Here is a 14,379-nt window from a genome sequence, read left to right on the forward strand (position 1 = left end):
CAAAGCGTTTCAAGGAGGAGCAGTCAAAGTTTATGAGGCTAAGCTCTCCCACAGAGCCATCAAGGCGATATGGAAGGGAACAGCACATAGACTGAAAGAGCAACCCAAAGTCTACTGTTTTAAAGCTGCAGTGGACTTCCTTAATTAAGTCTCATAGGCTTTTAATGAATTCACCTCAATAGCATTTTTTCAAATCATAGGCTTTGGGGAAAGTAATCTTTAACATCTCTCGGTCTAACATTCTACCAAAATAAAGAAGTCTTAATATTGGTTAGAATAAGCCCCTCAGGCTCCATTACACCATTACACTGAGGTTCCTCTCAGCTCAGTCCTTCAGCTACAGCTTATGAAGTTGACCAGCTGCTAGCAGAAGGCTTCTCCCTAACATTTGTATGCAAAGATAAAAGATCACAGAATTCCAGATATACAAATTCCCAATTCCTCAATTCCTAAGTCATTTTAGAAGCTAAAACTTCTTGCAGAAGCCGGAGTTTTGCTTAGGTTGCTATCTTTTCAAAGACAGGGAAAGATGTTTGGGCACCCAGAATTCCATTAAATGAGCAATTTCCTGGTTTTATTTTCTTTTTAACAGGAGTAAATAGAAGGCTTTCAAGTGTACAAGTGGTATGCATGAAGCTGTAGTTAGCACCTTCCAAAAATCAACAGTACACTCTTTTGCCACCTATTCAGAGAAATGCTCCATCAACAGCTTGTCACTGTGCTATACAAACTGGAACAAGGGAATGGAAGACAGGTTATGTCATTCAGTTGACAGACTCCTTGAAAATTACTCAAAAAGAACAACAAATATCAGTTCAGGACAAAACATAGTTTATTGTACTGTAATGTCAGAAGTACAAGAAAAGTACTGCAGAGAACCATGCTAATGGGGCTTTCAGGGTCTGTGAAGGACAGAAGTACAAGATAATGGGGTACTACTGTACTCAGTGCAAAAACTGATTCATTTGAGGCACAAGTACACTATTGTTTAAGCAGCTTGATTCAAGCACAGCTCTGGTATGTGATCTACTCTTTTCTTTCTATGTGACAATTCTATAATAAAGCTACTTTTACATGAAACAGGCAGTACATTCAAGTCAGGGGTGTCCAAATTGCCACTTGGCAACCAAAAAAATTAAGAAAAATACTCTGCATAGTCACCCTCCACATTTTAGTTTCAGACATGGAGCTGTGGCTAGTGAAGAAAAGTTATTCTGAAAGGTCAGAGCCCAGATCTGTTTGGCTGGGTGGGGTTTTTCCCCCCCTCTTGTACGGCTGTGGATAACTTATTTCACGTTGATCACAATTTATCCAGTAAGAATAAAAAATAGACTTGTATCTTTGATAAGGAATCATACATATCTAACAATCAAATAAACTTCAGCCCTTGAGATCTGAACTTATGGCTTAAGACACAATGAAAGTGTTTGGGCACCCTTGAGTTAAGTTAATGAAGAGCATTTTTCATAAAAAGGCAAGCAAGATCACCGTTTTAAACAGAGCTGACCTCTACAAGAAGAAAGCAAGAATCCAAGTCACTAGTTACTACTAGGCTCACATGTACTGCTGCCCAGAAAGATAAAAATGTAACATCACAATGAAAAGGTTCAACAAAGTTGAAAGATAAAGGTTTCAACACCAGAAGCAGCATTTGAAAACAAGCTGTTTAAGGTAATCTTTTCAAGAGAGCAGATTGCATAACTCTAGGCATGAACAAACATGCTGGCAATCTTCTCCTTTTACACAGCAGCTGTGTTTAACATAGGAAGTTCTGGGTTTAAAGAAAGCTACTGGAAGAATTAAGATTTGCAATTCCCTGTCTACTTAATAAGATTAGTAGAGAAACGAAAAAAAAATTACTACTGAAACAGTAGTTTCTCCGTGGTTCCCTATCATTACAAACACAGCTTGATCTGTAAGCAACGCAAGACTAAACAGACAACTATTATTTTATATTCTTACTATGCTTATAAGTTACATCAGTTAAAGTTAAAAAAAGCCAAGCAGTTTTGCCCTATTTCAAGAATAGTTTCCAATCAACACCAGTTTACATGGTGAATGGGACTTCACAAACAAACAAGGAATGGTGACATCTTTGGGTCAAGAATGACAAGAAATAATGGGCTCTGTGCTACCAATCAACCTCAACAAGAATATGGCACAAGGGCCAGCCCAAGCTGTACCAACACTGAACCTTTAGCACTCGGCACAAATTCGGATCTCTTTTCTTTAGCTAGCAAATCAGGTGAAAAGACTGGGTAAAAAAAAAAAAACCAACCCAACCCTAACTAAAAACTTAAGCCAAAAATTGGAATATACTTTTTAAAAAACATCTGTAGTTTTAAAATAACTTTATGCTGACATCAGTTTGTGCAAACTAAAAGAACTCATTGAATTTCTCTCTAACAAAAGACAAATCCCCCAAATATTTTCCTTTTAGCCCACTGTATCTGTAGATACAATCTCAAATCTAACAGATGTAAATGCAAGAGAGAAAAAGTTACAGCATCTGCACAACATTCTTTCTACAAACAGCTGCTGGAGGGAAAGTAAAATATAAAAGGAATAAAGAAAGGAAGGTTCCATCTGAAATACTCTCACAATCTTTCCCACTCTGTAGTCCATGAATCCGACTCTGATGCTAAGGTGACAGTGTATGTAAGCAGATTTTTTTGTTGATTTTATTATTTTTGAGTTTCAATTGAAGAGAACCTGAGGAGAGACTCAAGTCTCTTCAGGAATTGTCGGATGGAACATGCTCCTCAAATCCTTCACTCTCTCGAACCAACGCTCTTTCCAGGATAACACGGCCTTCCTTGTAGCGCTGGCTGTCTTCAGTGGCAAATTCATAGATCCAACCCAGTTTGCTGTTGCAGTTCTTGCAGCTCACATCTCGAACCATGTGGCGGCCAGTGAGCATGACCCGATCCTGAACTTCACTGTATTGCAGATTTACCACCTGATACAAAGATACAGGGGATAGGCAACAGAAAGGATTAGTCTGCCTAGAGCAAAGCTGGTAACAATGTGCACGACTATCAACATTTTAAAAGTAAAGAGCCTGTGGCACTGCACATGAACTGAAAACGGCAGTGGAGTAAGTCAACAGCCCTTGAAAATCTCCTGCTTGAGAAGGAAACACTTTTAAAGATGTGCTTCATGGGGATGTGTAACTGTTTAACTGGGAGACATGAAATGCTATCACAAGACGTACAAGAGTGCAGAGTACTGTGTTCAACTTTGAGTGAGAAATTCTTAGTGAACAGCTTTTAAACTAACTGATATTAATCCACCTGCAATATACATAACCTATTTCTAGCAACTGATGTGATCACTTATTCCCAAGAAATCAGAACCAAAATATTAAAAAAGGTACTTCTTTAAAAATCCCGGTGTGCTTTTGAAATAATCATCTAAGAAAAAGGATAGCTCAGTGGCTGAGAATGCAGCCATTAAACATTCACCCTTTTTTTTGGTGTGCTATCTCAGCAGTTTAAAATATACTTTTAACTTGTTTAGGCAGCCACACTACAGAATCAGGATGTGGAGTTCATTGAGAAGCTGATGTCAGAACTATATCCAAACTGCTAATATGCAGTAGGATTCTAAAAGACGGGGCTGCACTGCTTCCTCAATTTTCCACCTGACTATGCTTACTTTGCTTCAGCTGTAAGGCTTCTGACTGCAGAAATGTGAAAATCAAACTTCTGTGATTAAACCCCACTATAACACAAGAAAAACTTGAACCCCAGCATCCAGCTTACTGGATGAGAAAGAAATCGGATGCACAGCTCTTTTATAGCTATGCAGCCTAACACATATAAATACCACTGACAGGATTCAGCATACCAGAAATCCCAAGGCCAAGCACTGTTAAGTGAAGACATTACTGATGCCTCTATCAACTCTGCCAATGGCCAAAGGGCTTTCAAGAAAAAACCCAAACGAAGCACACCACTGACATGACCAGGAACTTTGTGAGAAAGCAAAGGATGATCACTGTTTTTTTCAGTGAGTCTAATGGATGAGTCTATATGGAAGGGTTTATAAATAATGCTACAATTCACTCAGTTACGACTTTCGTATTTCAATCTGTTAAATCAAATTTGATCAATAAAAAATAAACCAGAGCATTGCCTGTAACAGAATTGTGTTTATCTTAAGTTGCCAAGCTACTGTTAGCTTAAATGCGCTTTAGAAATTAAACAGAATATTATCTAGGCTTTTTTTAACTCAGCAGAACTGCAAATGCCTTTGAAACTCTTTGATAGGCAAAAGACACTGTCACAGTGAATTTGAGGTTCATATTACGAAGTCTCCAAAGTTAAAACTCCATGCATTGTGGCACGATGCCTCTCTATACACAATCCTCTTTATAGTCTCTTAGTATTGCAGATAAACTAATTTAGGTAGCTTGCCATCAACAGTAAATGCCTAATTTGGCTTCAAAGACAGTTGACTAGAATAAAAATTTAAAAAGTAATTACACTTTAGCCAACAAGTTTTTTTAGTTTTGATGACAAGATTCGTATCCCACAAACTCATTTTTCAAAAGCAGTTCCCCCTCAGCTTCTTACCAACCTTGTTAAAAAGAAAGGCTCTTCCTGTGGCCCCTGTAAAACGAGTGGAGATGAGCTCAGAACGATTGGTCAGAATCGTGTCGCAGTTTGCACAGGAGAACAGGCGAGTGCCACCAATATGATCCAGAAAAATTCTTCCCATTTTTAGAACTTATGTAAGTTTATACTCAAGACCTGAAAGCAAAAAGAAAGATGATCTTATGTACATGTAAAAAAAGCATTGCAGCAAAACAAAATAAAACCCCAAACACCCCATATATATGGTGGGATATTCTGCAAACCAATTCAGTTAATGACTGCAGAGGTTCTTTCTTTCATAGATGGAATTACTGAACTTTATAGACTGCATTCATCCTTTCTTATCAAAACAAGTTCTTCCCAGAAGTGACCATCTTATCAATAAGATGACACACCTAGATACACATTAAATGAGCAAAACATGAACTGAAACCTTTAAAATATAGTTCAGATATTTGCAGACCACTGCTGGACCCTACAGTTCTTAAATACAAAAGCTTCCACTTCTTTCCTATTTTCTTTTCCTCTTTAACACAATACCGAAATTCCATTCCAGTATATTCCCAACGACTCACTCATCTTAGTCAGCACTGGGAAATGAAGCACGGAGAAGTACATTGAGTCACCAAGACAATTACAGTTTAATTTTCCCAAGTCACCCCCCCCTTTTTAAAATATGTATTTGTTTTGTCACTTCCCCTCAGCTTTGCACAATTTATGACATGCAACCACACAACACCACCATCCAGGATGCTTTAGTCTTCCAGTATAGCAGACTGGGCTACTGTATTTGACTTGACACTGGTTTCATATACATAACAACATAGGAAAGGTTTGGATGCTATTTCACATAATAAACAATCCACCCGGTCTTTACACCAGACAGTTTTATATACCAACCTTTAAAGCTGTCTAATCTAAATACAAAATACTGTGTCATTTAGCCACGCTGTTTCCAAAGCATCATCACTAAAATACCTGAGCAACTCCACTGAACAGAAAAAGATTGCTTAGAAAGTTTATAGCAGCAGATCTGCAGTACCTGATAAACAAACCTCTTCACTGCTTGGGAAAATTAAAGTATCTCACCAACTTTATACCAATTAATATAAATTACTCAAAGTTAACTAGCGAGTAGGCACAGAACATACCAGACAGCTAAAAACTTAAATCACGAAGGATGAGATAACATGACAAAGGAATTAAATGATGATGTTATTTCCATTTCAACTGCAGAAGTTTTATGACTAAACATCTACAGTTAAACAAGTTAAATATACCTCCATTTATGTTTCAGACATGGAATCAGAAAAGAGTATTGTCTCTGCTTTTGTCATGCACAGCAATTCAAAGTAAATCTGACACACTGCAATATTAAAGTTGTGTGGGTTTTGCTTTTCAGAGCAGGAGACGGTGTACTGTTCAGAGAAATTAATCAAATTTTGCACTCATCAAGTTGAATATTCTATGTCAAATGCCTTTAAGAGCACAAATACCTACATTAAACCCATTTCAAGTTCTAGGTGATCAGTTTCTTAAAGCTTACTCTGACATGCACAAAGCAAATGGACTAAAACACGCACCTGCACACACAAAATTTAAAATACCATTTTTATGTGTAAAAATCATAAGTCACTGACATAATGATTTTTTTTCAGTTGCTTTATTTCACCATTTTGTTTTCTTACAATGTGCAGCAATAAAAGGGGTTCCTAGTATTGAACAGAGTGATTTTACCACAAGTTCCTTACATTCAGGTTTTTCAAATCACTGTTAGTCTTCTGTATCCCACCTGAAGGGTACATGAAGATTCAAAGCAATGGAACAACTCTTTCCTTTAAAGGTGACATAACACCCATTTCTCTTCTTGAAAGGATATAAAAAACAGGTCTTGAGTTTGGCAAAAATATTTCAAAGACTTAGCTGAGTGTAGGGGTGTGACTCCTTGTGACTGCACTCAAATACATGAAGCATTTTCATTCAATTTCTCTAAGCATTGTACCTTTCTAATACGCCTTTATCTTTCCCAGCAAGTGAGGGCAAATGAAAAAATTAAAATGTGAATAGTGACAGCATGAAGGAAAATCAACAGACAATAAGCGTGAATAAACAAGTATCAGTCAAAGTCTCCAACCAGAAGAAACCACAAATACAAGCAATAAAAGCAATTGTGACAGACGCCCATAAGGCTCTTGGCCTATTTCCATCTGCCATCCTTACTAATTTTGGATAATGTTATTTTTGTGTTGATTGTATTGTGGATTAAAAACAATTAACCGATCATAAGTTATTGTAAATGTGGAACGAACATCCAAAGGGGTATCTCTTTCAGGGTAAACACAATGCTCACCCTGTCAGTATTTTTAGGAGCTAACGTAAAACAATCCCCAAAATATCCCCCTCTTTTACCAAAAGCAACACAAACACTAAGCTTGGTGACAGGAACAGCTCCATTACACAGAGCAACCTTGCAAAGCATGCCATTTTGAAAAATATGCATCTGAACATTTAAAATGCAAATACATCACCTATCTAAAAACATAATTCACGTTACTGCACCCAGAAAAGCAGTAACCCAGTCATGAAAAACAAAATTTAAATACTTGGGAAGAGAGCGCAACTGTAACTCTTACAAGTAAGTTAGAAGTCAAAGCAACAGACTAATGTATTACTCCTGGAGTATTATGCATGAAGTGTTGAATCCTGAAGATACTGAACACTAAAATAAATGCATAAATATATATGTTCAAACACTTCAGGCTGAAAAGCCTGCCTAGTAATAAAAGGCCTAAAATCTTCAATTATTTATATCACCCCAAAAAGCTGAAAGTAACCTCATCAAGTATCTAAATGAGAAAGAAATTCCATTAAGACTTGTGTCCCAACAAAAGGACAAAGTGAGATTCATTTGATGGTAGCACAAGGCTGTGAGAATTCAGACTAAAGTTACAGCAGAATCTAATAAGCCAACTGGTACCAGAACCATTTTCTTCAGAATACAGTGCTTAAGAAAACATGTATTCTTGAAATAAATACACACTTAAAAATTTAGAAAATTAACTTCTACAATCTGCATTACAACAGTCAAAACAGTCCAGATTTTGATAAGTGTTTTTTAAGAAGCTGCTAAAATATTGTAATCCTACTAGAATTTCTAATGCTTAAAATAACTTCTACACCTAACTGCCCCCGGCAGATTTCAGTCAAAATAGACAGCAGCCTACAACTATCACTAGCTCTCGGTCTTGATTGCTGCAGGATCTCAATGCATTCGTAAGGGTCCAGCTGAAGTGTTATAAAATACTCACATTAGTCTTTATATTACTGCTCACAGTAGTAAAAAGTAGGAAAAAAGTTACAAAATGACTGCTAGTAAGGCAGTCTTCAAATGCCGCAAATGATTATGAATTTTCTAAATAAGCTAACAAGGAACTTCTGCTTTTTCTCTCATATAAGGTAGAGAAGTTAATTTCAGCTTGGAATCATTTCACACTCTTCCCTCCCCCTTTTTCCCACCCCCCAAGCTAAAAACATAGTATTCACTTGTAAGACCAATTCAGAAGGTACTTGCTGTGGTTAAAGACTGTTCTCTCCTTATATAAGGATCCTGAATCCTGCAGGGTACACTCATGGTACACTGGGAGAAACAGAAGCACAACAGAACAAGGGAAAACAATTTTCCATTGCTCTCAGGCTCATATCCCTTATATACAGAAGTGGTGTGTACAAAGTCACCCAAGATAACTGTAATTTTTTTTTCCTATAGTTTTCACTTCCCATGTAAAAGGTGTGGGCGTCTATTTAGGTTCACACATACATAAATGATCTGAAAAAAGCCACTTATAGGCAGCTTTTATAGGCAGTGGGAAGGCTCTCTTAAATGAAGAGAAGCCAAAGAATTGTGAAACATTAAAGCACTTCTAAAGCTTAAGATCCTCCAATTAGGGGGAGGAAAATACAAGAAGTGCACTTACCCATTCATCCACTCTCTACACTTAAAAAAAATGAAAATAACTTCCATTGGTTCAGAGAGCCAGTTCCCTATTGCTATTCACAACCCCAGAAAGTGCCACTACCATAACACACCAATTCTACCATGCTACTAGCAGAATTTTCAGAAGCAGTGGACAGGAATATTGGTTATTCACAAAACCAATGATTTCATCTTTAAAGTCAGCTAAGCATTGTTTTTGGATATATGTCAATGATGAAGTCCTAGTGATCCTGCCCTCACGCAAATTACCAAACACGAGCTGTAGTATTAAATTAATGTCTCCAATGTAAAAAAGGCAGACTTACTTACACTAACGGGATACAATCTACCACTTGCCAGACCTACACAGTTCAAAGAGACAGGTACTTCTATGAACTGAGAGGTGATGCCACTGTCATTAGTTGGCACCCTGACCACCGCTACCAACCTGCATTCCTGAGAGGACCTTTAGCAGAACAATCAGTGACAGCTCGTATTACCTAGCTAGTAAGGTCTGCTGAGAGTGCATTAGTTTGGCAGTACAAACCTTGATACAACTTCTTAGTCATACTGTGAAACATTTCCTGCCTGCATGCTTCTCCCATGGACAGACAGGAAACACAAGCACTGTGGCTGTGTGCTATAATACATATTCCTAGAGCAGTATGCTCCCAAACTTCCACCTGTCTTTCAGCGTTGATTTTTGGCAACACTGAGCAACAGCTGTCAAAGAGCTGACATTCAACAGCTTAAATCTGACCACTATCTGCACACAGAACTGAAACCACCTGAAGCACTACTTGGTTGGTATTTGTACTACCTCATCTGCCTACCTTCACAAGCAATAAAGAACAAAGAAAGTAACACAAGGAATTATTTATTAACATTTTAAAAACTAACAGTCAGTGTTTTCTTGTCCCAGAGTGCATCTCTTGAAGACACAGGACCGTCAACATTTGGGAGAGAGCCAGCAGGCGCTTTCTACATACACACTGGACTGTGGATATTTCAGGAGCCTCAGTGTTGCTTCAGCACCATCTACTGCATCTCAGATCTACAACAGAAAACAGCTGCTAGTTAAAGGATAAAAAACTATGACAGCCTCTCTTTCACCATTTCACCAACTAAAAACATTTTCCTTTGTATGGTGAGCTGGTGAGCCAACAAGCACTTTCCCCCTCAAAAAAAGGGCCAAGCCTTCCCCCTGGCACCTTAAAACATTCTCAAGATGTACTTACTGTGGAACCAGGCTTACACTTCATCTTCACATCTCAGGAACCAGGCTTAAGCGTCCTCTTCTCATCTCAGAGATAGACAAAAGAGGAAGGAGAACACTTAGTACAGCTACACAAGACCACACATTAAAGAATCACTGGTTAGGCAAAAAAAAAAACAAAACTTGCTCCTTACCTTCCCAGGTTTCTACTGCTCACAAGTAGGGGTGCATCTGAAAATACACATGCAGTCAGTCTCTTAGGAGGTCTGAGACTCAACTGTCTGCCACTGACTTCTGCAACTCTTGAAGTAAGCAGGGCCCAGCCTCTGGCCTCTGCCTACATGCAGAATTTGTCACCAAAAAGCACCACACGTAGCCACATGTGAAGTTGGAAAGCGAACTGGAACAGTATGCTATGCTCATTAGAACCGTCCAGCTAGAGTAGCAAACTGCACAAGGAAGTTAATACTGTCAAATGACTGAAGAGGCTTTGGCAAAGTGATGAAAGCTGTGCTCAGATGCAGCACACAGCACCTGCCTAGAACAGGCTGCCTTGCGGGATGAAACTGCATTTGTGCAAGTTACAGGAGTGTAATTTTCTATTGCAAAGTGGCTTTTCTTCTAGGTAAGGCAAAAGCTTCACACTGGGGTACTGGCATTCAAATATGTTAACATAACATTATATTGGTGTATGCAAACACTAATACAGGGTAGTTTTGTTTCAAGTTTGCAGAGAGCAGAGCCATACAGATGGGTGCTTGTTTCTAACACAGCCCCCATATCTCAGCATCTCCCACACAGTAATTTACACCCTCACAATACTCTTGCTAGATAACATTTAAAAAAATATTAGTTTACAAATAGTATCAGACTCAGATTAATCTTCTTTTCTGCTACTACACAAGAAGTCCAAAAGCAGCAACTATTCCTGTCTCCTTGTTTCTTTTTCCCTTCCTTTTTCCCCTTCCCTTCCTGCCACCCCTTTCCCTTCCCTATGAGAGGAAAAGGATCACCTTTTCCTCTCTTAATTCCTCAATTGGTTTTAAGAAAGCTGGATTTCCTGGTTTTGCAATAAATTTATTCTTATACTAATTAAGCAGATAAGCCAACTTTTGCCTGTTAATCCATTCTGCAACTTTCAGAAAGCTGAACTAATTCAGATGGTCTGTTTTCATTAACTTTAGTGCTGAAGTGATACAGATCTTCACCCAAAGACACCACTGGTTTCAGGAGTCATAAAAAAATAAATCAAATAAACAAATTTTAAAGAAATGGTGAAAATGATCATCCAAACTTCCATACAAACTCCATCCATCTGGCAGAAAGGGTGCTAATATGCTTAGTGCATCTCACCAATACATTTTTATATTAACTAGGAAACTCCTAAATGTAGGTAAAGGCTCCAAAGTTGAAGACAGCCTTGCTACCAAACATCCACAGTGTACAGGCATTTCCTCTACAGATTTAGCAAGGTATTTTTAAGTTAAATCTTGCTTAAGGGAATTACGTATTTCAGCAAGAGCTGGGCAACTCAAAATTTCAACATAGGTCAAACGATAGTAAACAAACATCAAGCAATGACCTAACTTGGACAACACTACTTCAAGCTTGTGATGATTACCAGCAGAGGGAATGCTAAATATATATATATATATGGTGTGCATAATTCTCAGTCTGTCAGATGACAAGTAATAAATCTCATCTGTTCTTGTCATCTTCTCTACCAGGCTTTGAGGTGCAATTACTTTTGTCCTCACACACTTGGCAGCCACATATGAAACTCATTATTATTATTATGAAAACCTATCTATAAACAATTAGAACTATAAGCATTCTGTAAGTACTTCCACAATTACAGAAGTGAAAGTAGCAGATGACAGAAGCCTCCAAAATAATATTTCTAAAGACTAACTTTAGAAAAAGAGAGTAACACTTAAAAATGGACAGTTTCATTTGTCACAAACATTACTTGAATTCAGCTATCCAGAATGAGTCTATATATAAAGGATTATATATAGCTGTTATATATAGAGCACGCTATATATATAGCTATGTAGCTGAACCAGCCGCATGAGGGAATCTTTACAACCACGGAGCAAGCTCCCTCACTTTCTGCCATCAGCCACAAACATTAGTTATGCTAATGCTTAATCTACTGCCATTAGCTGGTGACATCAAGAGTTGCTCTACAACACCTACCACTTTGAGAAGAGCCATGCCCTGTGTTTCTCAGGATTGTTATTCCTAACACCGTGTTTAGAAAATAAAGAAAAATAATTAAATTCTATCACTATATTGATCCAAAAGGCAGTTTTTATTCTTAAATAAGCATGCTGGATTAACCTAATTTGTATCTGCTTGCACAGTACAGCTGAGGTCTGTACACAGAGGCACAAATGAACAGACAGATGACAGTCTTTGCATTCCTTTTTGCTTTGACTAGAGCCTTTTAGAGCGAAAAAGTGCTTGCCAAATATTTCAGTTCCCTGGGAATCCATACTTTCACAGGCAAAATCCAACCTCAGAGCTGACAGGCGAAGCTGGCTCATTGCTGGAACAGCCGCAAGCACCTTCCATAAACAAATAACAACTATCCCTCGATTTCTGACAACCGGCTTCCCCTAAGAGTCACCTATCAGGCAGGGACACGGGGTTTACTCAGGGCTGCTTCGGAAATGAGTAAGTCTCCAAGGAGCGGTGAACAAGCAGCACCTTCCAGTCGGGAAGGGAGAAGAGATGCGTCAAGCGGCACTGCTGCCCACCGGGAGGCACGGCGGCGGCCCGGGTCGGGCCGGGCGGCACGGCCGGCCCACCCGCGCTGGCTACCGACAGGGCTACCGACAGGGCTACCGACAGGGCTACCGACAGGGCGGCCTGACCCACGCTCTGCGAGCGGCGGTGCCGACCTCGGCCGCAGGGCGGTTAACCCCCGCCATTAACCCTTCACGGCCACGCCGGCCTGCGCCGCGCCGCGCCGCGCCCCGAGCGGCCGCCGCCCCCGGCCGGGCCCCGCTGTCACGCCTTGGGGGGGGGGGGGGGGGGGGGGGGCGATCCCCACCCCCAGCCCACGCGTGCGCGGTGGGGCCGCGCGCGCGCGCCGCGGCCGTTGCCCCCGCGCCGCCGCCGCTCCACACAAAGCCCCGCGCGGGGGCGGCCCCAGCTGAGCGCCGTCACGGGGGCGCGCGCAGCCAACCGCCGCCGGCTCGGCCCCCGGCGCCGCCGCCGGGCGCTGCCGGCAGCGCAGGCAACTTGACAACAAACAGGAGGAAACAGCTGACGGGAGGCCCCGCCGCCGCCACCGTGAGGGGCGCTCGGGCCGGCCACAGCCCCCCCCGCCTCCTCCCTTCCCGGGCGGCCCCGCCGCCCCCACGCCCGCTCCCCTCTGGCCGGGAGGGGGGGTGGGAAGCACGACGCGGCGGAGGGGCCCGGGCGCGGCTCCTCGTCCCCCCAGCCCGGGCCCCGCACAGGAACCAGCCCGAAAAGTTGCCACCTCCCCAGCGGGGAGGGGAGCCGGCGGCTGCAGCGCGGGGCCGGGGGAGGAAGTTGTGGCCGCGGCGGGGAGGGGGTACTCGGTGCCGGCCCTGGGCGGAGGGCCGGGCAGGAAGGCTGGGCGGCGCTGGGAGACGCTGACGGAGGAGGGGACGGGGTGAGGGAAGGCCGGTGCTTTGTCGCGGCCCCGGGCCGCGGCGGGGCAGGCAGGGCCGGCGCTGCCCCCCTCCGCGCCGCCGGGCCGGAGCGGCTCGCCCGGGGCCCCGCCGCGGCCCGCGAGACACAGTTCCGCGGCCCGGAGCGGCGGCCGCCACCTCCCTCCCCAGCCGCCGGCGGCCCGCCCCGGCCTCCCGGGGCAGCTGCGGGGCGCGGCGCGGCCCCCCGGCCCGGTTACCTGGCGCAGGGGAGCGGCGGCGGCAGCAGCGACTCCGTGCCCGGTGTCTTCCCCCCGCCCTCCACAGCCCCGACGCTCCGGCCCGGCGGCGCGGCTCCGCCCCCTCGCGGCCCCGCCCCGCCGCACGTCAATCAGCGCCGCCGAGGCCCCGCCCCCGCCGCCTCACGGCCGCGCCCGGCGGGAGGGCGGTGGCTTCGGGCTCCGCTCAGCCCTTCCCCGCCGGCCACATCCCCCGCTCCCAGGCGCCGGTCAGCCGCCGCTCCGAGCCCGCTGCCCTCCGCTCCGCCCGTCTGCCTCCCAGGCCCCCTTCCTTCAGCGGCCCCGTCGGAGGCGCCCAGTGCTTGCTGGGGGAGCCGACAGCCGGACACCGCGCCGTCGGCCGGGCTGGGATGAGAGGGAGACCCGTCTCCAGGCCTGCTGTCCTCCTCAGGTCGTGGCCTGATCTGGCCGTGAGCTTCACCATGCCACAGGCCCTGTGAGGGTTTGAGGCGGGGAGGGGTGCTGAGGTGACCGTCAGCCTCACCCCCACCTCAGTGAAGCTGTCACTGATAATGCTTGAAGTGTTTCAGGCCATCAAGTTGAAATCCTTTTGTGACACCTTAAATATTGCCCGTGATGGAGATGAAGGATCGGGAGAAAGAGGCAAAAGTGTTTGTGGCCCTTCTTGGCCACTGGTTGCAAGCGTTATCAATTCCCTGCCAGTTTTAAT

General features: G+C 43.2%; 1 protein-coding gene across 4 annotated transcripts; it reads right to left on the reverse strand.

Moving 5' to 3' along the window:
* Positions 1 to 810: 810 nt before the first annotated feature.
* YPEL5 (yippee like 5) lies at positions 811 to 13,792 on the reverse strand. Of its 4 annotated transcripts, none has more exons than XM_074863892.1 (6): positions 13,671 to 13,763; positions 9,982 to 10,018; positions 9,810 to 9,874; positions 9,472 to 9,625; positions 4,582 to 4,754; positions 811 to 2,959 (listed from the first exon to the last, which is right to left on the reverse strand). In XM_074863892.1, the coding sequence occupies exons 5-6, from the start codon at positions 4,720 to 4,722 to the stop codon at positions 2,735 to 2,737; spliced, it is 366 nt and encodes a 121-aa protein (XP_074719993.1). In that variant the 5' UTR covers positions 4,723 to 4,754; positions 9,472 to 9,625; positions 9,810 to 9,874; positions 9,982 to 10,018; positions 13,671 to 13,763; the 3' UTR covers positions 811 to 2,734. The 4 variants fall into 4 exon arrangements, with proteins under 4 accessions (XP_074719993.1, XP_074719994.1, XP_074719995.1 ...); XM_074863893.1 differs by having other exon boundaries at positions 9,982 to 10,236; positions 13,671 to 13,750; XM_074863894.1 differs by lacking the exon at positions 9,982 to 10,018 and having other exon boundaries at positions 13,671 to 13,754.
* Positions 13,793 to 14,379: the final 587 nt, after the last annotated feature.

Source organism: Strix uralensis, chromosome 3 (assembly GCF_047716275.1).
Source record: "Strix uralensis isolate ZFMK-TIS-50842 chromosome 3, bStrUra1, whole genome shotgun sequence".
In the NCBI taxonomy this organism is placed as follows: Eukaryota; Metazoa; Chordata; class Aves; order Strigiformes; family Strigidae; genus Strix; species Strix uralensis.